General features: G+C 38.1%; 1 protein-coding gene across 2 annotated transcripts in view; it reads right to left on the bottom strand.

Annotated features, from left to right (window-relative positions):
- The window catches only part of RORB (RAR related orphan receptor B), a 197,891-nt gene that overhangs the window by 79,871 nt on the left and 92,305 nt on the right, over positions 1-25,715 (bottom strand). The window contains exon 2 of one of the 2 annotated variants that reach the window (XM_021064932.2): positions 7,132-7,195. The exons of the other annotated variant lie outside the window; for it this stretch is intronic. Coding sequence (XP_020920591.1) covers positions 7,132-7,195 — 64 coding nt within the window. The remainder of the gene's footprint in view (positions 1-7,131; positions 7,196-25,715) is intronic. 2 annotated transcript variants of the gene reach the window in all.

The following is a 25,715-nucleotide window of genomic DNA, read 5'->3' as shown; positions in this document are numbered from 1 at the left end:
TTGAATCAGGACATGTAGTTTTGAGTTTTTGGCTAAGTTCCTTAACTTTTTCTGTGCCTCAGGTTGCATTTCTCTAACATAAGATCACTACCACCTGCCCACTAGAGCTGTATGAGGAGGAAATGTGAAAGTTCGTAGTACAGTGTCTGGTACATATTAGAAATTCAGTAAATATACTTGAGAACGAATCTTCTTGCCTTTGTATATCTCCAAGACATGAACTTTGACTATTGACTCTGGTTATTACTTGTTCATTCAGTCAATACATATAAATGAATTAGTAATTAATACTATTTGTACTAGGCATTGGGAAACAAATGAGATGGTGTTCACATTTCAGTGTGCATTTAAAAGCTATGGATTTAATCCTATTTAGATTCTTCCATTGTAATTGTCAGTTTTCTACATAACACTAGAAATAATACTTTTAGAAGATCTGTTGGTAATGAGGATAGGTAAGAAAGCCATTTAAAACTTTTTTTTTTAAGTTAGAAAGTAAACATATTTGGGGAATACAAAATGTTTTATGTGGTTTGAACTTGGAGGCAAAATTGTTCTCTGTGAACTGCTTAAAGGTCACTAAATACTAACTTATGTGGAAAGTTACAGGCATAATTCATAGGATGTTGGAAGCCAAACCTCAGGGTTTGAAATTTTTACATCCTCCTGCCTCCTGAGCCTTGGTAAAAACCCAGCTCTTGCTCTGGCCAACCAGGAAGTTGGTACCAAAGAACACTGAAATAGACTCAGTGGCTCTCACAGGGCATGTCTGCCCTCCAAAACAAAGGGCAAGATTGGAGATAGAGGCAGGTGCATGAGGGCAGAATCCAGCTTGTATGGGGGGCATATACACAGGAAAGAAAGGAAGGCATCGTTAGTATTTCTCCAGAGGTATAGTGTTATTACACCACTTTCCTTATCAAAAACTTTCCATCCCTCAAGTTTCCACAAGACAAAATGTAATCATCTCCTTGGGACTTGGGCATCTAGAGTCTGTCCTTTTCACAGCCTGGGTCAGCTCTGATCCAGGGTGAGTCATTCATCCACCTTCAAAGTCTGCCCCAAATTCCTCACTTCTTTGCTTTTTCCATGACGCTTCTCTCTCCTCTTCGACCCTGCTGAGGGTCTCCCTCTACTGTGCAACAACTAACCACATCTGGTTATTACTTGTTCATTCATACAACTCAACTCTCACCACCTCTGCAAAGCGTCCTGTGACCACGCCATCCACAGGGATTACCCTGGGCTCCAATGTCTCTGCCATTCTTTTGGTCCTGGTGTTCTTCATTGATCCTTTTTACATGCTTACTTTTCACCTCGACCATAAGCTCCTTAGCGATAAAACCCTCTCTTTGTGCATCTCCCAAAGTCTAACAAAGAGACCCATTGAAACCTATGGAGTCCATCAGTGGGTGAGTGTATATCTGCCGACTGACTGTGGCACTGAGGGATGGTGTATAAGTCTCACTGCCACTCTCACCATTTCCTTTAACTCATGTTTCACTTTGATAGCTCACTTTGGGCATGTTGGCTTGTTTGCTTGCTGCTACTTAGTGGAGATAAGAGAAGGTGAAGAAAGAAAGCTCTTACCTCTTGCTCTTTATTTATTCATAATTGGTTCTTGCATAGGAACAGGGAAGTTGGACAAAAAAACTTGTCTTGATTTCCTATTTTTCTTTAGCTTCCACCTTCCCCTTCATTCCTTTTGTTGGGCATTTATTTGTCACTTTGGAGTGTGGTCCCATTGGTTTAGGTCTTTGCTTTGTCCTGTTTGGATTTCTTTTTCTCTGGTTAGGAGAATTATCATTAGAGATGAGAGGAATTGGACCTTTTCTCCTGGACAGCCCTCCCTTTACCCCCCTCCCCTGTTGGCAGCGGCTATTATACATTTGTCATACCAGTGTGGTCCTCGGACTGTCCTGGTGATAGAAGTCATTCAGCTAGGGGGACAGAAAAATTCTTTAAAAATAATCTCCTAAGATCCAGGGGGGAAATGAGTGATGAAACTTCTTAAACAAAAGCTGTGTCATAAAAGAAAGAGTAAATTTATAAAGTAGGGAAAATAATTACTATTTCATAGATTTGTTATAAAAAATTAGATAACATATGGGAAATCATATATGCTACTATCCTGGTATACAGAAGGCACTCATTAAACATTTAATCTTCTTAAAATCACAGTTGGAATTCCTTCTGTGGGGCAGTGGGTTAATGGCTTATCTCTGTGGCATTGCCGGTTCAATCCTCGGCCCGGCACAGCGGGTTAAGGATCCAATGTTGCCCAGGTTGTGGCATAGGACACAGATCGGATTTGATCCCTGTCACAGGAACTTCTGCAGGTATGGCCGAAAAAGGAAAAAAAAAAATCATAGCTGATGAGTGCATAGTAGGAAACAAGGTGGGCATAATCCTTATCTTCATGGATGTGGACTTAGAACGGCATCATTTTATCTAAATTGACAAGCAGTGAAAAGGGTTTTTTCCAGTCACATTAACATTTTGTTCTGTCAAAATTGCATTTTCAAAGGTTTCTGAAGAGTATTTAGTAAATTAAATATATACTTTAATTTAGTCAGAACTACATATTCTCCAGAGGGCTGAAGGAATAGGTTAAACTATTGATGGTTTTGTAACAGCATTGTTTATGCTATGGCTCAACTGCAAAGTTGTAAACATCCTTGGCCTCTACCACTAGATGCCACCATCACTCCCTAGCTATGACAACCAAAAAGGTTTCTAGACACTGCCAAATATACCCTGGGGTGGGGGGAGACACTTATCTTGTATAATCCATTTCAGAAATTTTAGCTATTTTGCTGCAGTGTAGAGCAGTCATTATTGCCTTAATCAGTGGCTAAGTTATTCTGCTAAGGAGCTTGCATATATATATATATTTTTTGGTCTTTTGTCTATTTAGGGCCACACCCACGGCATATGGAGGTTCCCAGGCTGGGGGTCGAATGAGAGCTACAGCTGCTGGCCTATGCCACAGCCACAGCAACACTGCATCTGAACCGCGTCTGCCACCTACACCACAGCTCATAGCAACACCATATCCTTTATCCACTGAGTGAGGCCAGGGATTGAACCTGCATCCTCATTGATACTAGCTGTGTTTGTTAACCACTGAGCCACTACGGGAACTCCTGCGAACATTTTTACTTTGACTCAAACCCATATTATAAAAACCATTTACATTTCCAAACATTTTTCCTTAAGTACTTTTACTTATTTTTCGATTCAGTGAAGGTTATATAGACAATGGAATGGGAAACAAAGAGACTAGCCATACTCTTATTGGATGACATGAGTAGTAGAACCCACAATTCAAATAGCAGAAATCTTGAGCCCTGGATGCTCATTTACTAACACATTCCTAAACTGTCTTGCAACACATTATGGTTTTAAACTTTAAGAAAATTAACAGCAGGAGTTCTTGTTGTGGCTCAGTGGTTAATGAATCCGACTAGGAACCATGAGGTTGCAGGTTCGATCCCTGACCTTGATCAGTGGGTTAAGGATCCGGCGTTGCCGTGAGCTGTGGTGTAGGTTGCAGACGTGGCTTGGATCCCGCGTTGCTGTGGCTCTGGCGTAGGCCAGTGGCCACAGCTCCGATTGTACCCCTAGCCTGGGAATCTCCATGTGCCGCGGGAGCGGCCCTAAAAAAAGGCAAAAAGGCAAAAAGACAAAAAAAAAAAAAAAAAAAAAAAAAAGAAAGCAAATTAACAGCAAAAACTTCCCAGTAACAGGTAAAATTAGATTCCTTTCATTACATGAGTTATTAATTAGATTGACAAAATATGTAGATTATGGAGAACAAGTAATTATTTTCATAAAAAAGTGCTGAATATTTTTGAAAGACTTTATGTTTTTAGAGCAGTTCTAGGTTTACAACAAAATTGAGAGGGAGATAGAGATTTTCCATATCCTTCCTGCTCACACACATGCAGAGCCACTCCCACTATTAACGTCACTTGCCGGAATGGTACTTTTTTAAAACAAGGATGAAGCTATATTGACATATCATAATCACTCAAAGTCCATACTTTACATTAGGGTTCACTCTTGGCCTTATACATTCTATAGGTTTAGACAAATGTATAATGACATGTAGTCATCATTATAATCTCATACATAATATTTTCACTGCCCCAAAATCCTGTGCACTCTGTCTATTCATCTATCCTACTCTCACTTTCTCCAGCAACCACTAATTTTTTATTGTATCTATTGTCTTGCCTTTAATATTTTTTATATTAAGCAAACAATATCTAACTCAGTAGAAATCAAAGCTATTAAGAGTTGAGACCTGAACATTAGGAAATGGCTGAAATTCAATCCTTCTTGAATTTTGATGTTTGTTTATTCAGCAAATACACATTTGTGGAGTGTATAAAATATTCTAGTAATTGAGTTAAATACCTTTCTTTATGGAACTTCCAGTAGGTAAGACTACTGTGTAGAAAGAATTTAAGAGATATGCCTGGTTCTCATTTAGCATCTGTTTGGTTATGTTCAATGACAGGGGGTTCATCACTTTACAAGATAATTGATTTCACTACTGCATTCTCCTCCTGATCAACCAATTATGATTTCCTCCTATATGTAGTATGCCCACAAGCCTTGCTGAAATAAAAATATGGTGTTTGTGCTATTCCACTGCAGTTGTCAACATATTAAGCATTATCAAAAAGTGCTATAGGGTTAGTGGTGTCAATGCTTATTATCTGATGTGTACAAGATGGACTGCCAGTGATAGGACCCTAGTCCTATGAATTTAGTCTATATTTATTCTAAGGTCTTGCTGTTGAATGTCTATAGAATACACACACACACACACACACACACACACACACATACACATAGTACATCATGTGGGATATTTTACTTCTAATCTTCTGCAAATGTTTCCATTCACCAGGAATATCAAAGATAACCATCAAAGAATAAACATATCTGTAACCCCCAATATAGCATTCATCTGGAGACTTTCTTGATTGCTTAAAGTGGCAACCTTCACCTGTCCCCTCATTCAGTGACAAACTTCAATTCCTGTCTTAATAACTCTTGTTCTATCTTCCATTCTGAAAGTCAGTCTCCTGAGTGGAGGAGGCACCAGTCTTAAAAATATGCAAAGAAATCTATACCATACAAATGTTTCCCAAGGTATTTTAACTTGGAAGTTGTCTTCCAATAAGCTCCCTCATAAGCCCATGTATGATGAAGACTACTATTAACCAGTGCCATGGGAGATGGCAGTAATTTTGCATGTTGCTGAATATGCACCATCACAGGATGAGCTTTGTTTTAATCCAGGACACAGAGCTATAAGCTGCTGCACCCGAGACCCATTTTAGTCTACACTCTCAAATGAGCTTCATCCATGCTTGCTCAGAATGTAGCAAAACCATTCCCACCACTCAAGAGTCTTATCTCCTTCCATTGTGGTCATCAAGTAAAAAGAATAATTTTTCTGCTAATAAACATCAGTGATTTTTTAACCCCAGATCTCTAGGTTCTTCTCATTTATTGCTATTGCTTAGATTCTAGTCTTCCTTTTTTTTTTTCTTTCTGTACACAGGCATCAACAACACATCCTAATTTACATAAGAACCAAGTAATTCTGTCAGGAAGAATTCACATACAGTTATTACTGCTAATCCAACTCAGTTTTGCTTCAAAATCAGCAAAGAGTTGAGTTTTTCATCTTGCATCTTCTAAGGAGCGTATTCATCAAGAGACAGTTTAACTACCAGAGACAGTAAATTTACTTAAAATGTGGAAAGTCCCCAAATGGTAGCATTATCTCTGGGTGCAGTCCAAGTTTGCATTAGTAGAAAGAAATTTGTCCCTGAAGTATCTTACAAGGTAAACCATGCCTGGTTCTTTTTTCTCTTTCATCCTGGGACACATTACTCATCTTACAGCCAACCAAAATCATGAATATTTTACTGAAAAGAGTGAGAAACAAATGAAGACTGTAGAATCACACATAGACCATGATGCCAAACTAAATGTAGATTTAGCATCCTTGAAGAACAAAATCTTTCATTCCTAACTCAAAATTGAAAACAGGAGTTTACTCTGATCTAAAGCTAAAAGCAGAAAATCCAGAGAAGCAATCAAAACAAATATAACAAGCCATTCTCTGTTTTCATTTCCAGAATCCTCTAGGGTCCATGGAATTAAACAGTAATAACAGCTAGCACACATTGAAAACTTCATACACGCCAGGCACTGAATTAGCACGTTCAATGCATTACCTCATTTATTTATGACAAAAACTCTGGCACACCTTACAGGTGTGGTCTCAGTCTGTGGTCCACATAATTAGCATCACCTTCCGCCCCTCTGTCCTTGATAGATATGTACATTCTCTGATCCACCTCTAGGAGTGAACATTAGAGCAATCTGTGTTTAAGAAGCCCTATAACTGTTCTAATGACTGCTAATATCTGAGAACTATGGCTTAGCTCACCCAGTTAATAATGGTGGAGTCATGTCTGTTTTGTCATTTAAGCCCATCCTCTAAATTACATACATAACATGCAGACTCATTCACAGTGGTGAGTGATATTTAGCAGCACTTCAAGAAAGACATACTTTTTATAGTTTATTAAAGTTTGCTTGTTTCATCTATTTGAAAGGTCCTACAGGCCTCTGTTTCCAGCCCCAGTTATTTCAGCAGGTGATCCCTGCAAAGATGAACTATATATTACAGGAGGCTTTCCTCTCTCTTTCTACGGAGCGGTGAGACATCAGGTTATCTCCTTGCTAGGGGCAATCTGGGGCTGTTCATGGTGGACACACTGCCCGAACTGTGGAAAATAGAGCATGTCGCTGTTATTGGGGATAAATTTCCATAGCCTTTTTTTTTTTTTTTTTTTTTTTTTTTTGGTGGACACTGCTGGTCCCTAGGAGATCACTGACCAGTAGTGCCCTACCATAAGTTCTTGGTTCTAAAGTTGACCTCAGATCCTGATAGCTCTTGTGCAATTTGATTACCTGTCGTAAATCTCCGTGTCTGAGTGAGAAAAGATTCATCACTTATTTTCTCTTTCTACCTTTAACCATGACATTAGGCTGGGTTGGCATTTCATCATTACTATTTTTACTCAGTATCATTAGTACCTTTGCTGTGCTTCATGCTGACTGTTACTTCAGGACTGAATGAAAGATTTAAACTCCAGTCTCCCTGAAGAAAGAAAAAAGGAACAAAGAGAAATACATGTTTATGATGATCTCTCCCTTTGCTTCCTAGGATTAAAGGGTTATGGTATAAAACTTGGAGGCTTACCCTATTTTGTCAGAACAAAGGGTAAAATACTGAATGTGGGTACAATTTAGTGAATGTGGTAGCGTTTGCCTTTCCATTTTATTTATACTTTGTTTTTTTATCCTTTAAAAATTTTTTATTAAAGTATAGATGATATACAATGTGCAAAATTTTTGCTACAGAACAAAGTGACTCAGTCATACACACACACACACACACACACACACGCATTTATATATATATTATTTTCTATCAACTTATTAGGTGTTCAAATCACTTCTTAAGCACTATTAAGTGGTAAATTAAAGTTATTTTCAAACTGCTTGAAAAGCATTATCAAAATATTGCTGCTTTAGAGGTCAAAAAAGCCTGGGGAATTTTCAGTGATAAATGTCATATCAAAGACTTAAAAGACTTCTTTTTTTACCCTATTTGGAAAATCTCTTTTTCTTGGGCTGAGATAAAATCACCAAGTAGAAATAATTGCTATTTAATACCCCCACACTTGTTAACAAATAATAACTGGATGATCTGGAGGAATAAACATTGAATTGTTGTCTCATGGTTGAAAATTAAGAACTGTATCCCATGGGCAAAAGACTTTTTCAGATGAGTAGGGAAAGACTGCTACAGGAGCACTGCAATAAAAAAAGGACAATAATATGTATAACATGTATCGTCAACTCTGTGACAGAAATGCTCAGAGAGTGAATAACCCAATTTGCTTGTGCCCTTACAGCTGATGAGTCCAAGAATAGTTAATGCTCGAAATCTAAAAATTATCTTTTGTTTGCTAAAGGCAGTTGATGGGTGATGTGTTGGAGTAGCAGCTGCCTTAGGTAGGTTTCAGAAAAGTGCTTATTCTGATTTTTGAAGAGAGACTAAATGACCTCGATGAGGAGTTTATATTGCTTGGGGTCTGAAAAAGACAAAATCATTAGGAGACATTAAGACAGGAAGGATTCAAATAATATTTACTCAAAAAATGAATTGGAGTTCCCGTCGTGGTGCAGTGGAAACGAATCCAACTAGGAACCATGAGGTTGCGGGTTCGATCCCTGGCCTTGCTCAGTGCGTTAAGGATCCAGCGTTGCCATGAGCTGTGGTATAGGTCGCAGATGCAGCTTGGATCTGGCATTGCTGTGGCTCTGGTGTAGGCCGGCAGCTATAGCTCCAATTAGACCCCTAGCCTGGGAACCTCCATGTGCCGTGGGTGCGGCCCTAAAAAGACAAAAAGACCAAAAAAAAAAAAAAATCAATATGAGAATTAAAACAGAGCTAATCATCAGCATTGGACGTGTCCTGCCTTATTTGAGATTCTGTACCATTAGTTCAGAAAATAACAATAGGGCAGTTTTTAAAGGATCTTTGTAAGTTATAGGGATATGAGAAAACCAAAATTACAGTTTGCACTTAAGCCCCCTTCCATGTATAGGAAAATAATACCAGCATGTTCTGTTCAGTTCACATGTAAAAAGATAAATTCTTTGCTATGGACTGGATGTTTATGTCTCCCCCAAATTCATATGTTGAAATGCTAACTCCCGATATGACAGTATTAGGAAGAGGTACCTTTAGGAAGTAGTAAGGTCTTGAGATTAGTACCTTATAAGAAGAGACTACAAGGGAGTTTGGTGTTGGTAGATACAAACTATTACATTTAGAATGAAGAAGCAATGAGGTCTTACTGTATAACACAGGGAAATGCGTCCAATCTCTTGGGGTAGAACATGATGAAAGATAGTATGAGAAAAACAGTGTACATTTATGTATGACTGGGTCACTATGCTATACAGCAGAAATCGACACCACACTGTAAATCAACTATAAGCTAATAAAATAAATTTAAAAAAGAAGAGACAAGAGAGCTAACTAGCTCTTTTTCTACCTTGTGAATATATAATAAGTTGGCAGTCTGCAGCCCAGAAGAGGACCCTCACCTAATCATGCCAGCACCTTGATCTCAAGCTTCCAGCCTCAAAACAATGAAACAAAAATGTCTATTCAAAAACCACTCAGGGCATGGTATTTTGTTGTAGTAGCCTGGCGACACTCCTCCCCTTCCATTTTAGCATAATGGTTGGGGTAGCAGAACTTGACTTTTTTGATTATAGCACACCTAGCAAAGCAAAGGCCTCACAGGGCTTCCACTTGACCCATTCCCACTTTCTAGTGGATTTCCAATTACCTGTGTGATTACATATTGTGATGGTGACTTTATGTGTCACCTTGACTGGGCCAAGCCCAGTTAGCTAGTAAAACAGTGTCTGAGTGTGTGTTTTTGAGGGTATTTCTGGAACATTAGCGTTTGATTTAGTAGACCAAGTAAGTAATATCTGCTCTCACCAATGTGAGCAAGAATCATCCAGTCTGTAGGGAAACTGAATGGACAAAAGGCAAGAAAAAGTAAATATGCTCTCTCTTTTTAGCTGGGACATTCATCTTCTCCTGCCCTCTGACATCAGAGCTCTTGGTTCTTAAACTCTGGATTCCAGGACTTAAACCACAGGCCTTCTGGTTCTCAGAATGGGAATTATACCATTGGCTGCCCTGGTTCTCAGGCATTTGGACTTGTACTGAATCATACAACTGGCTTTCCTGGTTCTGCAGCTTGCAGATGGCATGCTGTGGGACATCTCAGCCTCCATAACAGTGTGAGACAATTCCCATAGCAAATCTCCTCTCTAGATATCTGATTGGTCCTGCTTCTCTGGAGAACCCTGACTAATACATATACATAAAGTAGCAAATTTACAATATGATCTAAGTTTGAAATCTTATAAGAATATGGAATAATAAGTTTGAACCATCTATAAACTATATAATACCAGGTTAATTTTAGTTTCTGAATATTAATACGCCAATAACTCCTTATAACCCACCGAGTAAGTTACTAGTGAATGTGTCCTTAGTTTTAGGTAAAAAGGAAACTGTGGAATTGTCATCTGCTTGTTATAAGAACTGAAAAAAGGAGCTTGTATTTTTACTTGGAGGCTGGTCTGGAGGAATTCATGGCCTTCCCAGTGGACTGAGGACCACACTTTGAGAACCACTGGTTTGTGGCCTGGGCTTTAGATCTGTGCTCAGGCTCTCAACCATTTAAAAGATGCATAGTTGGTTAAGATGCCACACCTCTCTGCACCTAAGTTTTCCCATCCATCAAATGAATGTGATGGTTCCCCATAGGGCTGTCGAAAGAATAAAATGAAATCCTGTTATAAGGTCATTGGCTCATACATGGCACAGAGAAGATGGTCAGCAAATGGCAGTCATTATTAAGCATGAAAACTGCCACCCCATAGTTGCTGCCCCTGGGCCAGAAAAGAGACAAAAACTCAGGCATGCTGTATACCTGCATTGTCCTCATTACTAGAGGTTGAAAGTTCTCCTAGAAACCCACGCATAACTTCTGAGGTCCAGTACTGACACTCTTCTGACTTGGCGTATCGTATGTCAGGAAAAGATGTCCCACAGATCATGCATTCTTACAGCCTCACAAGGGACCCATCTCCCAAGCTAGTTCTTGCTCCCTATAATTCCATGACAGGGAAAATTACACCTACCAATTAATTCAGTAATAAATTCTTATCAAATGCACACTAACTGCCTGGGCCATGGCTTATTTATATGCACAGTTATCTAGTTAACAAGTTATTTTGGGAGAACATTATAAACACTGTCATTTTTATACTAATTTTAACAGCAATAATAGTTACCGTAAATAATAATACTTTATAATGGCACATTTTTATGTATACTACCATGCCCATTTTAAAATTTGAAAATGTTCACCATTTATAAATGGAACCAATTTGCACAGTGAAGAATTTCTTAATAAAACAGAAGGAAAGGTATTAAATAAACAGATACAAGGAAAGGAATTGCCAACTAAACACTGGGGTTCTTCAGGAAAAAAAAGTGCTACATAATTCAAGCATCATTAATTTTTTTTATACTCTGAATGTCTGGTCCAGTTCAGACAAATGGCTTAGGTACATAGCAGTCTGTTAGTTAAGGTCAGATGCAAAGGAGAGATCACCACTTGTTTTCATGTCCTGTATTCTGTTATCATTAGTGCTTTAGAACCAAACGCTGCATCAAATCTTTCTCAAGCACACTTCACAAATTCTCTTCTTGCCACAAGAACTTTCACCTGCACTGTTCTTACTTAATATAATAAGCAGCTCTAAAAGGCATCATCTTTAAAAAATAATCTTTGGAACAATACAAAGTTTGATCATTTAGGCATCTCTGAAAATTATTAAATGCTTACCATGTGCCAGATCCAGAAATTCAATAAATAGTTTATACAAAAAGTTTTACATTTTTAAAAATTTTTATATGAGGAAAAAGTACAAAATCTCAGCAAAAAAGCCGTAGTGGAAGACATTTCATTTCTGCTTGGGGAAACAGTGGGTATGGGTTGCTCTCCAGGGTTTCTGAAGCTTCCTCTAAGCACACAGAGGGTGGTGGTGCTGATAGAGGACCAGGACAGCAGTTAGGTGTGTCGTGATGGGAGAGCTGGACCCTGGGTCTCAGGACACGAGGGGTAGTTGCTGCTGTCTATGAGCTAAGCTAAGTTCAAGGTCTAGTCTTGCTATTAAGGTAAGAATGTGATTCTTTCTTGTCACTATGCCAAGACTGGGGGTTACTTCGCTTGTTCTGCACATTTATACTGAGTATGGTTTTCTAGGGGCTAGAGTCTAGGGTTAATGAGAGAAAAACATGCATTCCCATTCACTCAGCAAATTATAACAGGTAATTAGGGGTTTGGAGGAAAGTGGCTGAATGGCTGCAATTCCTTCTTCTTTTGCTTTTAATCAGAATGCTTCCATGGACAGGTGGGCAAATAAAATTCCTAACAATGTCACATGCTATTGAGTCCTTCTACACGAAAAATTTCGAAATCTCATAGAAGATTTATAGTAAGAACCAAGATATTTAGAGTTGAGTACTACTCTCTTTTAATGATACAAATTTAACAAGTGTCCTCAAGGGAAAACAAACATTTTATTCACACACATTAGAACTTGTATATATGTAAAATATTCCTGGCATGATAAACAAGAAACTGGTAATACTATTTATCTTTAAGGAAATTATTAGAGGTGAGAAGAGGATAGTTAATTGAATACTTTTTGAACCATTAAACTATTGTATATTTATTATTCAAATATTTCCTATGCAAAATTTAATTTAAAATAAAGACAAAAATAAAAATTGTTGAAATATTCTTAAAGAAATACTTTAAGGTAATATTTCTTCATATGGTTTGCCTTAATTTATTCAGTTTCATCAAGTGGATATTTGTTTCTAAGACTATTTTTTCTATTATAAAATGCACATTTCTGTTTACCTTTCTTAGATTCCTACGAAATACATAGCCAAGAAAAAGGATATAATTATTTTAAAGGTTCTTTGAAACACTGAGCATGTTATGAGCTTACATATTTCATTATACTCTTTCTGACACTATTATTATTTTTTCAAAATAATAATTGCTAAGGTGAAAAATGGCCACTTGGTATATCAATAAATACAATAAATAAATAAAATACAATAACATACCCCATATTAGTTTCTCCTAGCTCTTAACATTTATTTTTAGCCCTTACTTGTTTTGTAACTGCAGAACGGAAAATACCAAAAGCTTTACTGTTAAGAAAATTATAATTTTGAAGGGAAATCTGTTCAGTCCTAGGTAGAAATAGTCTTTAGGTTTCCCATGATTTTGGTAAAATCCTTACTGCCTTTAGTTCTTTACTGAATAGATGATAGAGCTAACTGTCAACGCAGAACACACTGTACTGATAAAATGGGATTTGTACTTCAATAGATTTCATTTTATTAATGTTTCTAGTTCTGAAATTCACCTTTGAAATCTTTTACTATCTTGATATCTGTCTCAGTAAGAAAACTGTACCAAAGTCAGCATGAAACCCTCAACTTGGTTCAGTTCATGTTGCACCAAATGACAGGTCTGGGACCAGCTGTGGTCCAGAGGATGACATGAAATGCTAACTGTAGATGACAGACCACTTGGCCCATTAGATCAGGGATATTCACTACCCTCAGAAGGAACTTTTGAAGATATCTATATCTTAACTTTCAGAATGGTGGCCAAAGCATCTCAGTGGTGAATTAAGGTTTTCTTTAATTCACTTTGAATATGACCTTCACCTATAGATGAACAGACGGTTGTTCCCATCATTTGACTAAAGATACTAAGTCTGAAACTACTTTATTTCTGATCCGCCTTGTGTCTGAAATTTCCCCTTTGATTGTTTATTCCTTTGTTTAAGACACTGCTATCTCTAAGGGCTTACTTTTAAGGATAAAACTACCTTCAGGGGGCCACTGCTCTCCTGAACGTGAATTAACTGTTCAGAGATCAGAAGCTTATTTAGCAAAGCTGTAATGAGTGAAAGAGACACAGGATGGCTTAGTTTTAGTGAAGAAGGGGAGAGGAATATGCCTAGAGCTACCTCGACTGCCATTATTGGAAAGTGGTCTTTCTGAAGCAGTGGCAAAGGGTAAGCTATCCAGGTGGGAGATGGTGGGATAAGAAGAGAAGTCAGAAATTTGCTAAAGGAAAATTTCAACTCTTCTACAATTTGTCTGGGGATGGTTCTTGTCCTTAAATTGGTTCAAAACAATTCTATAGCTACCTGTTTCTAAAATTGCTTGGGTTTCTGGGGTGTTTGAAGTTTATCCCATGATCTGGCTCAGCCATCACTCAAGGTGAAGATCAGAAGTGATGCATAGCCAAAACATGGAGACAGAGTCCTGGCCCTAATACAATTCAGCCTTATGACCTTGGGCATGTTATTGAATTTTAATCCTCAATGTAGTTAGGTATAGTACTTATAACTATACAATTACAATTGGCAGTAAATTGTTATTTTAAGTGAAATCATATCTTTTAAAGTGTATTATAAATACTCTAGAACTACAGAATGAGTATTATTTTTAGTTTCACTATTATTATTAACATTTCTCTAGGATTTTGCAAACTTCAGAGACAATAGAGGTAAAGAGATGCAAAAGATTTATAATGTTAGATGGTGAGTTGTTTTCACTTTTTTCTTTTAATTGAGGTAAAATATACATGACTTACATTTTTTAAGTGTAAAATTCTGCGGCATTAAGTACATTTACCTTGTTCTGGAACCATTGCCACCACTCATCTTTAGAACTTCCATTTTCCACAGTGAAACTCTACCCATTAAACACTAATTCCCCACTCCTCCCTCCCTCCAGTCTCTGGGAACTACCATAATTTCTGCCTCTATAAATTTGACTACCTTATATAAGTAGAATTATACAGCATTTGTCCTGTTGTGACTAGTTTATTTCACGTAGCACGTTTTCAAGATCCACCAATGTTGCACCATGTGTCAGAATTTCCTTCTTTTTTTAAGGTGGAATAATATTCCAGTATGTATATATCACTGTATATACCACTTTATCTATTCATCCAGAGATAGAGACTTGTGTTTTCCCACATTTTGGCTATTGTGAACAATGTTGCTATAAACATGGGTGTATTGCTTCAATTTTTAAAAATTTCATTTGCACATAGCAGAAGCCAGTTCCATATTTTTGACCTTGGTGGCTATTTAATAAATAGTAGGCATTTCAATTCATGACAATTTTGTATCGATAGAAAGGATGTTTAGAGTTGGATGGGAGGCCAGTGTTTTGCTATAAACACAAAACTAAGCATATTCTCACTTAGTGTTGTAGGGAAATGCTGAAAAAAGGCAGCCTAGTTAGAAAGTGAATGGTATTGGTTTGTGGGCCTGACATGTGGTCCTTGGTGGCTTAAGGAAATTCAAGCATCATATTTTTCTCTGAACCACACATGGAGAGTGAACTGTCATAGCATTCAAAGGGAGATGCCTGGGAGGAGATCCCATTGTGGCGCAGCGGAAACAAATCCGACTAGGAACCATGAGGTCGCGAGTTCGATTCCTGGCCTCGCTCAGTGGGTTACAGATCTGGCATTGCCATGAGCTGTGGTGTAGGATCTGGCATTGCTTTGGCTCTGGTCTAGGCTGTGGCTACAGCTCCGATTAGATCCTAAGCTTGGGAACCTCCATATGCCACGGGTGTGGCCCCCCCCACAAAAAAAAATAGGAAAAAAAAAAGACAAAGGGAGATGTTTGGCAGGTTTGCCAGTGCTGGAGGAAAAGCAGAGAAGAAAGACTATCTCAGAGCAGTTTGTCTTGTAGGAGTCACAGACTTTTAGAGCCTTACAGGGCCTTTAGAGATCATGAATCTACCATCTTCACCTCCAACCCAGGATCCCACTTGATTGATGGACAATTAATAGTCCGTGACTGAATTTAAGTTCTAGATCAGCACAGTCCAATAATAATACAACGCAAACCACATATGTGATTTAACATTTTTCTTGTAGTTAAACTGGAAAAGTAAGAATAAACAAGTGAAAATGACTTTAATAAATGTTTTTTTAATCCTAATATATATCAAATTTTAGCTTTTCAGCATGTAATCAACATAAAAATCATTAATGAGATATTTTACCTCTTTTTCCATAGTTGATCTTTGAAATGTGATATGCATTTTCTTTGCTCTTACATTTCAATTTGAATGTCAAATTTTCTTTTCTTTTAGCCGCATCTGTGGCATATGGAAGCTCCTGGGCCAGGGACTGAACATGTACCATAGCAGTGACCTGAGCCACTGTAGTGACAATGCCAGGTTTTTAACCTGTTGTGCCACAAGAGAACCCCTGGATGTCAAATTTCCAATGGTTCAAGCGAAATATAGTCCTGCCCAAACTATATAGTTGTAATTAATGGAAAATGTCTTACATTGCTTTAATATTTCTCATATTCAAATTTAAAATCCAGGTAATAAAAACTAAAAAGTATTCAAAATTCAGTTTCTTTTATCAGATGTGTGATTTATTTTTTTAAGATTTTTATTTTTTCTGTTATAGTTGATTTACAATGTTCTGTCAACTTCTGCTATCCAGCAAAGTGACCCAGTCATACACACATATATGTGTGTGTGTATGTGTATGTGTGCGTGTGTGTGTATATATATATATATATATGATTTTTATTTTTTCTATTATAGTTGGCTTACAGTCTTCTGTCAATTTTCTGCTACATGGCAAAGTGACCCAGTCACACACACACATATATATAACATTCTTTTTCTCACATTATCCTCCATCATGTTCCATCACAAATGACTAGTAGAGTTCCCTGTGCTATATAGCAGGTTCAGTTTTTAAGGTGCATAATTCTAGTGCTCACCAGCCACATGCAATGATTAATGTATTGACCAGTACGGTTCTGGATGATACACATTTTTAGTTGTAGAATCAGGGTTTGGTATTTGTAGTTCCATAATGAACCTGGTGCCTGGCATATAGAAGGTACTCAATAAACGTGTCTTGGCTGAACTAAGACAAATTTGAGTATTCTAATTTATAAGTCAGGGTACTTTGTATACCAGTTACCCTCCTGGTATTACCCCTATGCCCTATAGAGCAGTGGTTCTCAAAGGGTGGTCCCATACATACCTGGAGCATCTGACATCACCTGGGAACTTGTTAGAAATGCTAATCTGAGGGAGCATTTGTAGACCTACTGAGTCAGACACACTGGAGGTGGGACCCAGCAATCTGTGTTTTAACAAACTCTCCACAAGCTTCTGACACAGGCTAAAATTTGAGAACTCATGTTGTAGAGTCTAAAAGAGTCCTGTTTTTCCTCAGGTTTTCCTTCAGGTTGGGGGAGAGGGGATGCTAAGAGAGGCACTAGAACTTACTGTGTCAATGGATATATTCTGTATCTGCACTGTCCAACATGGACTTGAAATGTGACTAATACAAATAAGGAATTAAGTTTTAAGTTTGATTTAATTTTAATTACCTTCCATTTCAACTCAGAGAGCCACATGTGGGTAGCAGTTATCTCATGAGCTTCTCTTAACAAACAGATATGGGGCTCAGAACCTGTGCAGGAACTATTGATCCATATCTGGAGAGAGTTCAGAGTTAACTTGCAGGTAGAATCAGAGAGGCAACAGCCCTGACTCTTCCAGGGTTCTTCTCTCAGAACAGAGAGGAGACAGATTCATTGAACTGGTGTGTGCTCTAATCCTAGGATTAGGGTAATTGAAACAACCTATAGTCTACTGCCTGGACTTACCCAGGGACTTACTTTTCCAGGTCAGAAGTGGAACCATGAATTCTGATGAGGAGGCCATGATAGTTTGCAATTAACAATTGCACAAGTGGTCTCTTAGTTTAGCCTCTGAGTTATCATTGACAGTCCATTAATTTTTTAAGGGTGCAGGTTATCCAGCTGTGCTTATGGTGATCTTTTTTATTTGTTAGTTCACTTTTCTGAAAAATGCTTTCCAAAACTGACAAATGTCTCTACTTTTGTCCTGGACCCTTTCTCCTTCCACAGTTCTTAAGCAAATTACTATGATTTCCCTGTACTTTAAAAGTACCAGTGTTTTCCATAATGACAGAGAAAAAGAAAATGATTGAGTTTCAAGGTACAAGGTGGAAAAACCTCGATGTCATGGCTCTTATTATGTAAAATGAGAGTGGATAAGAAGAAAAGTTACTTGCATTTTTTTGTTTGGGTCATTCCACCTTACTTAAACCAACTCAAACCCCATGTTTCTCTGGATGTGAATCATCTTTGATCATATAATTGAAGTGGGTTTGTGGAGCTGGTATGTAGTTCCTGATGAAATTTACCTGGCAAAACAAAGGGACAGCACAGCTCCATGGGACCACTGAGTGCCATAAGAACATGCTTTTAATTTAGGGGTAACCAAGAGGATAGGCATGACCTTAAAACAACTCCAGCCACTAAACCTGACCTGCATCTACTTGATCTTCCCATAGAAGGAAGACTTAGGTCATACCTAGTTTTACATGCCAGAAATTATATAATAACCACACCATTCTTAGTTGTAAGTGGAACAAAAAACAACATATTATGCACAGAGGGTATCACATAAACTGGTAAACTGGCAAAAAAAAAATCTGTTTTTGATGAAAGGAAAGTGATATAAAACTGTTATTTTCAATATTTCTGTCTACCTGAAATCTTCCTGAACAATGTTCTCTCTCTACCTCATCCATCTAATGCTTTAATTGGCAGACAGTAAAGTCTGATGGGAAAATAATGGTCTCTTAAATACCTGAGAATGAAAAGCAAATTAAGTTAGCACAATGTAAAAGGCAAGTAATTACATAATGTCAATCCCGTTTTATACTGTTTAGTCTTAAACAGCACATAAAGAAAGGGTATGTTTAGAAGAGAAAAAATAAAACTACCTCTTTAGATGACTAATACCCTGCTTATTTTGGTGAGTGATGAATGGGCTTCATGGCAGCTTTTTCAAACAAGGGGCTGCCTGTACCCAAAGCCTTCTCTTTCACCAGCCTGTCCTAGTTTGCACCAACGATGACAGGGTAACCATCGTTCTGAGCCAAGGATGGTTTTTTGGTTCACAGATGTGTTTCTAAATAGGAAGACAACCTAACCACATAAGGAACAGAAGAGAGTCCCAGAGAATTTTGGGTTGCTGGGGGAGTTACCCAACTGGTGAATGGTCCCCAACCTCAAGACCAGCTTTGTGGCTCTAGGCTGATTTTTATCCTTAGTGCCTGGGTTTTTTCAGCTATCAAAAGAGACTTTCTCATGAACTGGGTGTGTAGAATAATCAGGAGCAATGGTGGGGAAGCCCCACACAATAAAAGGCAGAATATCCTGGTACTCAGAAGGATGAAGGGAAGTGATAGGCTAAGTGGCATTTGAGAGACCCTCACTCTCCAAGTCCTCCCTCCCTCCCCCTATGTTTCCTTGTTTCTTTTCCTCCTTCCTCCCTCCTTTGTTCTCATCTTTTCTTTCCTTCCAAATATAAATACTGGTATTTTATGTGTGTGCGTGCATGTTCCTGTTCTTTGCAAAAATGTCATAGAATGCAGAGACGTAAATATGCAAATAATTCTACGTCCCAGAGAAAAACCATTGTTAAAGGTTCAGAGTGCATTTTTTAGTGAACTTTCAGTTGGCATATTTCCAGTTCTCTGTTTCTCTCTTTTTCTCTCTCTAGTATATATGTGTGGTAATATAATATAATTTAAACATATGCATTAAATATACCAAATCAGTATATATACTATGCACTATTTCATATATAATTTCCATGATACTTTATATTTCCTATTTTTTTTTCTGTGAGAATTAATAGTTTCATATTTTGTTCAGCTAAAGTAGTTCCCCCCCCCACCAAGGCATCCCTACTTTTGAATCTTCCTTAAGGAAAAGGCAAATAAGGGTCATGGTTCTTTTGTTTGCAGCTTCTTGGAGGCTTAATTGAAATAACTCTCAAGAACCTAAAAATGGGGGTTGAACTATGAAAAGGGTGTGCTGGCAGCTCTGTGTCCTCAGATGTGATGGACAAATATGCAATGTTCACAAATGTACAGCTGGTGCAAAAGTCTCATTCATGCACAAGGCAGATAGTGGAAATTAGGATCCATCAGAGACAGTGTTCCTTATTTCGACTTATTGATAGTATGCCAACTAAGTTTTATCCTTTTAAAAACATACCAAAGCCTCATATACCAAGAATTTTATAGCTTCGGCCTTTGCAAATACCCCTCAAGTGCTAGGCTGCTCTTTTAAGCACCATGATTTTTCTACTGGAGCCTCTTTGCATAGAGAGTTTTCTAAAATATGTTACATAAATTTCATTTTTCTTTAAAATGGCATTCCAAACATGATTTGACTTTTTGTGAAGACTCAGCTCCCTTTTAAGGATCTGTTGCACTAGGGTAAGATTTCAGGGCCCAGGTCTCGTGAAGTACATGGAAATGTTGTAGCTACACAAAAACACCTCCAGATGGTTGTGTTTTCTGAGCTCTTGTGTCTTCTATTTAAAGGTCTCTTGTCTCTTCATTTACAGACAATCTATTCCTCTTTTGGCTGGATAAGTGTATTTTCCTATAGCATTAGTATTGACGGCCTTGTCCTTTTTTTTTCCAACCATAACCATATTAATCCTTCTATGGAGGACTTGGAAATCACATAGCCAAACCTATGGGTGTGTAAAGTAGACTAAAGCAGATAGGTAAAAATAGATTCAGAATTAGGTTGATCCTGATCCTACATGGGAGAGTGATCAGCCTTAGTAATGAACTCAGTCACCTATTTTGGCCTTTTGGCCTTTTTTAAAATTAAAAATATTGAGTCATAGTTATGGTGCCTGATATACACAGTCGATGCATTTTTTTTTTTTTTTTTTTTTTTTGTCTTTTCAGGGCTGTGCTCACAGCATATGGAATTTCCCAGTCTATGGGTCAAACTGGAGTTGTAGCTGCTGGCCTACACCACAGCCACAGCAACGCCAGACTGGAGCCACAGCTCTAACAGGTTCCTGACTGTAGCCTATGCCACAGCTCACAGCAACAACAGATCCTTAAACCACTGAGCAAGGTCGGGAATTGAACTTGTGTCCTTAAGGATACTATTCGGGTGTATTACCTCTGAGCCATGATGGGAATTCCTCAATACATATTTTTCAAATAGAAATAAATTAAATGTCCGATGTGTATCTGGAGAAATGATGTTGCCAGAGAGCTGTGCTGTGGAAGACAAAGGGCCATACTTGGTCATGGTAGGAAGCTTGGTGGACCTGTGAAGGTAGCAGGGCCGGGAAGCTGCTATGACTGTCATCAGTTCAAGAAACAGTCTATAGACACAAGGAAATCTTCTGAAGGTTCAGCAAGATCCTCACAGACTTGTCACTGACAACACCCCTGTTTCCTATCTCTTCACCTCTGAACTGTGGTTTCTGGAACCCTCTTGACGGGCTTGCAGTACCTCCCGTCATCCCTCGTACGTTCTGCGACATGGTACCAACCATTACTCTCCGGCCTTGTTCTGGCTTCTCAGATTACAAATAGGTGTTATCTGCTTTCTCCATTGAGGTTGTCCAATCATGCTCTCACTAGCCCTGAAGTCACCTGTCTCTAGAAAATTTGTCCAGGCAATGAAAAGTGAAAGATGAACATTTTCTCAACACCCTTGGCTGCTTCTTACCCTCCAATTCTACAAGTTCTACTGCAATGACGTGGGAATACTCCCAAGACCCTGGAGGATGAAGGTGGCCACAGAGGGGGAACCTCCCAGGACAGTGCTTCCTAAGTTTTAATGTTCATGCAAATCATTTTTAAAAATACAGATTCTGCCATATTTTATATTCCACATATGCTGTACAGCACAAATTGGCATAACATTGTAAATCAACTAAAATAAAAAAATTAAAAAAAATGTAGATTCTGGTTCAGTTAGGTCTGGGATGGGGCTTGAGAGTCTACATTTCTAATAAATTATTTTATCCTAGGGATTATCCTTTCTCTAGCAAGGAAAAAACCCTTGCCTTATCATTCCTGAAGTTTTGCATTCCCACTCTATTTTTTCCAGAGATGTGTTAATGCTGAGGCAGGAGATGGAGGGTTCCAAGGAAAGCGAACATAGATGACTATGGTCAGTTTCTGAACTATCAAAACCTGGGCCATTATAGATAGTAATCCACTCCCTACTTTACAAAACCAAACAGAAAACAAGCATAAAAAAATATACACTGTCTGGATACAGCAGAAATACAAAAAACCATAAGAGAATACTATGAACAACTGTATGGCAACAAGTTTGACAATCTGGAAGAAATGGACAATTTTCTAGAATCTTACAGCCTGCCAAAACTGAATCAAGCAGAAACAGACCAACTGAACAGACCGATCACTAGAAATGAAATTGAAGAGGTCATAAAATCACTCCCTACAAATAAAAGTCCAGGACCAGATGGCTTCACAGGCGAATTTTATCAAACATATAAAGAGGAATTGGTGCCCATCCTCCTTAAACTCTTTCAAAAGGTTGAAGAAGAAGGAATACTCCCAAAGACATTCTATGAGGCCACCATCACCCTCATTCCAAAACCAGACAGAGATACCACCAAAAAAGAAAACTATCGCCCAATATCATTGATGAATATAGATGCAAAAATTCTCAACAAAATCTTAGCCAACCGAATCCAACAACATATCAAAAAAATTATACACCATGACTAGGTTGGGTTCATCCCAGGTTCACAAGGATGGTTCAACATACGCAAATCAATCAGCATCATATACCACATTAACAAAAAAAAGGTCAAAAATCATATGATCATCTCAATAGACGCAGAAAAAGCATTTGACAAAGTTCAACATCCATTCATGATCAAGACCCTCGCCAAAGTGGGTATAGAGGGAACATTCCTGAATATCATCAAAGCCATTTATGATAAACCCACAGCAAATATAATCCTCAATGGGGAAAAACTGAAAGCCTTCTCACTCAAATCTGGAACAAGACAGGGATGCCCACTCTCACCACTGCTCTTCAACATCGTTTTGGAAGTCTTAGCCACAGCAATTAGACAAACAAAAGAAATAAAAGGCATCCATATAGGAAGAGAAGAGATCAAACTGTCACTGTATGCAGATGATATGATACTATACCTAGAAAACCCTAAGGACTCAACCCCAAAACTCCTTGAACTGATTAATAAATTCAGCAAAGTGGCAGGATATAAGATTAACATTCAGAAGTCAGTTGCATTTCTGTATACCAGCAATGAAACATTAGAAAAGGAATACAAAAAAATGATACCTTTTAAAATTGTACCTCACAAAATCAAATACCTCGGAATACACCTGACCAAAGAGGTAAAGGACCTATAATGCCGAGAACTATAAAACCTTAATCAAAGAAATCAAAGAAGATGTAAAGAAATGGAAAGATATTCCATGTTCCTGGATTGGGAAAATCAATATTGTGAAAATGGCCATCCTACCCAAAGCAATCTACAGATTCAATGAAATCCCTATCAAATTACCCATGACATTGTTCACAGAACTAGAACAAACAATCCAAACATTTATATGGAACCACAAAAGACCCAGAATCGCCAAAGCAATTCTGAGAAACAAAAACCAAGCAGGAGGCATAACTCTCCCAGACTTCAAGAAATACTACAAAGCCACAGTCATCAAAACAGTGTGGTACTGGTATCAAAACAGACAGACAGACCAATGGAACAGAATAGAGAATCCGGAAATAAACCCTGACACCTATGGTCAATTAATCTTTGACAAGGGAGGCAAGAACATCAAATGGGAAAAGGAAAGTCTATTCAGCAAGCATTGCTGGGAAACCTAGATAGCTGCATGCAAAGCAATGAAACTAGAACACACCCTCACACCATGCACAAAAATAAACTCCAAATGGCTGAAAGACTTAAATATACGACAGGACACCATCAAACTCCTAGAAGAAAACATAGGCAAAACACTCTCTGACATCAACATCATGAATATTTTCTCAGGTCAGTCTCCCAAAGCAATAGAAATTAGAGCAAAAATAAACCCATGGGACCTCATCAAACTGAAAAGCTTTTGCACAGCAAAGGAAACCAAAAAGAAAACAAAAAGACAACTTACAGAATGGGAGAAAATAGTTTCAAATGATGCAACTGACAAGGGTTTAATCTCTCGAATATACAAGCAACTTATACAACTCAACAGCAAAAAAGCCAATCAATCAATGGAAAAATGGGCAAAAGACCTGAATAGACATTTCTCCAAGGAAGATATACAGATGGCCAACAAACACATGAAAAAATGCTCAACATCGCTGATTATAAGAGAAATGCAAATCAAAACTACCATGAGATACCACCTCACACCAGTCAGAATGGCCATCATTAATAAATCCACAAATAACAAGTGCTGGAGGGGCTGTGGAGAAAAGGGAACCCTCCTGCACTGCTGGTGGGAATGTAAACTGGTACAGCCACTATGGAGAACAGTTTGGAGATACCTTAGAAATCTATACATAGAAGTTCCATATGACCCTGCAATCCCACTCTTGGGTATCTATCCGGACAAAGCTCTACTTAAAAGAGACACATGCACTCGCATGTTCATTGCAGCCCTATTCACAATAGCCAGGACATGGAAACAATCCAAATGTCCATCGACAGATGATTGGATTCGGAAGAGGTGGTATATATACACAATGGAATACTACTCAGCCATCAAAAAGAATGACATAATGCCATTTGCAGCAACATGGATGGAACTAGAGAATCTCATCCTGAGTGAAATGAGCCAGAAAGACAAAGACAAATACCATATGATATCACTTATAACTGGAATCTAATATCCAGCACAAATGAACATCTCCTCAGAAAAGAAAATCATGGACTTGGAGAAGAGACTTGTGGCTGCCTGATGGGAGGGGGAGGGAGTGGGAGGGATCGGGAGCTTGGGCTTATCAGACACAACCTAGAATAGATTTATAAGGAGATCCTGCTGAATAGCATTGAGAACTATGTCTAGATACTCATGTCGCAACAGAAGAAAGGGTGGGGGAAAAAACTGTAACTGCAATGTATACATCTAAGGATGACCTGACCCCCTTGCTGTACAGTGGGAAAATAAAAAAAAAAATATACACTGTCAAAAGAAAAAAATCAACCATCATCTTACATCATACACATATACACAACACATACAAACACATACACACACATACAAATACACGCACACACACACTCACCCACCCTCTAAGTAACATCTAAGCATTAGAAATTATGAGAAACATATTTGGTTAAATATAAGAGTTACGGTCTCTTCTACATTAATAAATGAAATGTACTTTATCAATGGAATCCCTGGGATTCCAAGCAATTTAATAGAATACATTTGGCTTCCAGCTGTCAGTGAATTTAGGTAAATGCAGCTTTGAGAAAAACATGCTTTATGTGAAAAACAATTAAAAATTCCATGAGAGCACCTATTTATTATCTCAACTACATCACTCTAGGCCACTAAAATAAATAATCAGACTAGTCATCAGGACTTTATGATCCAAGTCCATGTAGTATCAGTGATCTACATTAAATTAGAACATTTATGACTTTGCTTTACATTATTTGCCATAAGTCTGATGTTTCCTTTTCTTTGTAACTAGAATGTGTCTAATTTTTGTGTCCTGCTAAAACATTTTTAAAGCTAAGGGACTTCATCTTAAAGACAGAATTAATGAGAAGAGTATGATATTTTGCCTGTTCGATTGACATTGATACACAACAGAAACCATTCATTCACATGCCTGGAATATTACGGTCTCAATTCAGGCTATTTTTTTTTTTTTTTTTTGTCTTTTTAGGGCTGTACTCATGGCATATGGAGGTTCACAGGCTAAGGCTAGAATTGGAACTGTAGCTGCCGGCCTACTCCACAGCCACAACAACATGGGATCAGAGCCGCGTCTGCAACCTACAGACCTCATTGAGTGAGGCCTGGGAGTGAACCTGT

The sequence above is a fragment of the Sus scrofa genome, chromosome 1 (genome assembly GCF_054392235.1).
Source record: "Sus scrofa isolate SSC_HxYL_T2T_F1_AM1 chromosome 1, Sscrofa_HxYL_maternal_Yorkshire_Landrace_v2.0, whole genome shotgun sequence".
NCBI lineage: Eukaryota > Metazoa > Chordata > Mammalia > Artiodactyla > Suidae > Sus > Sus scrofa.
This window is presented reverse-complemented; position numbering and strand designations above follow the sequence as displayed.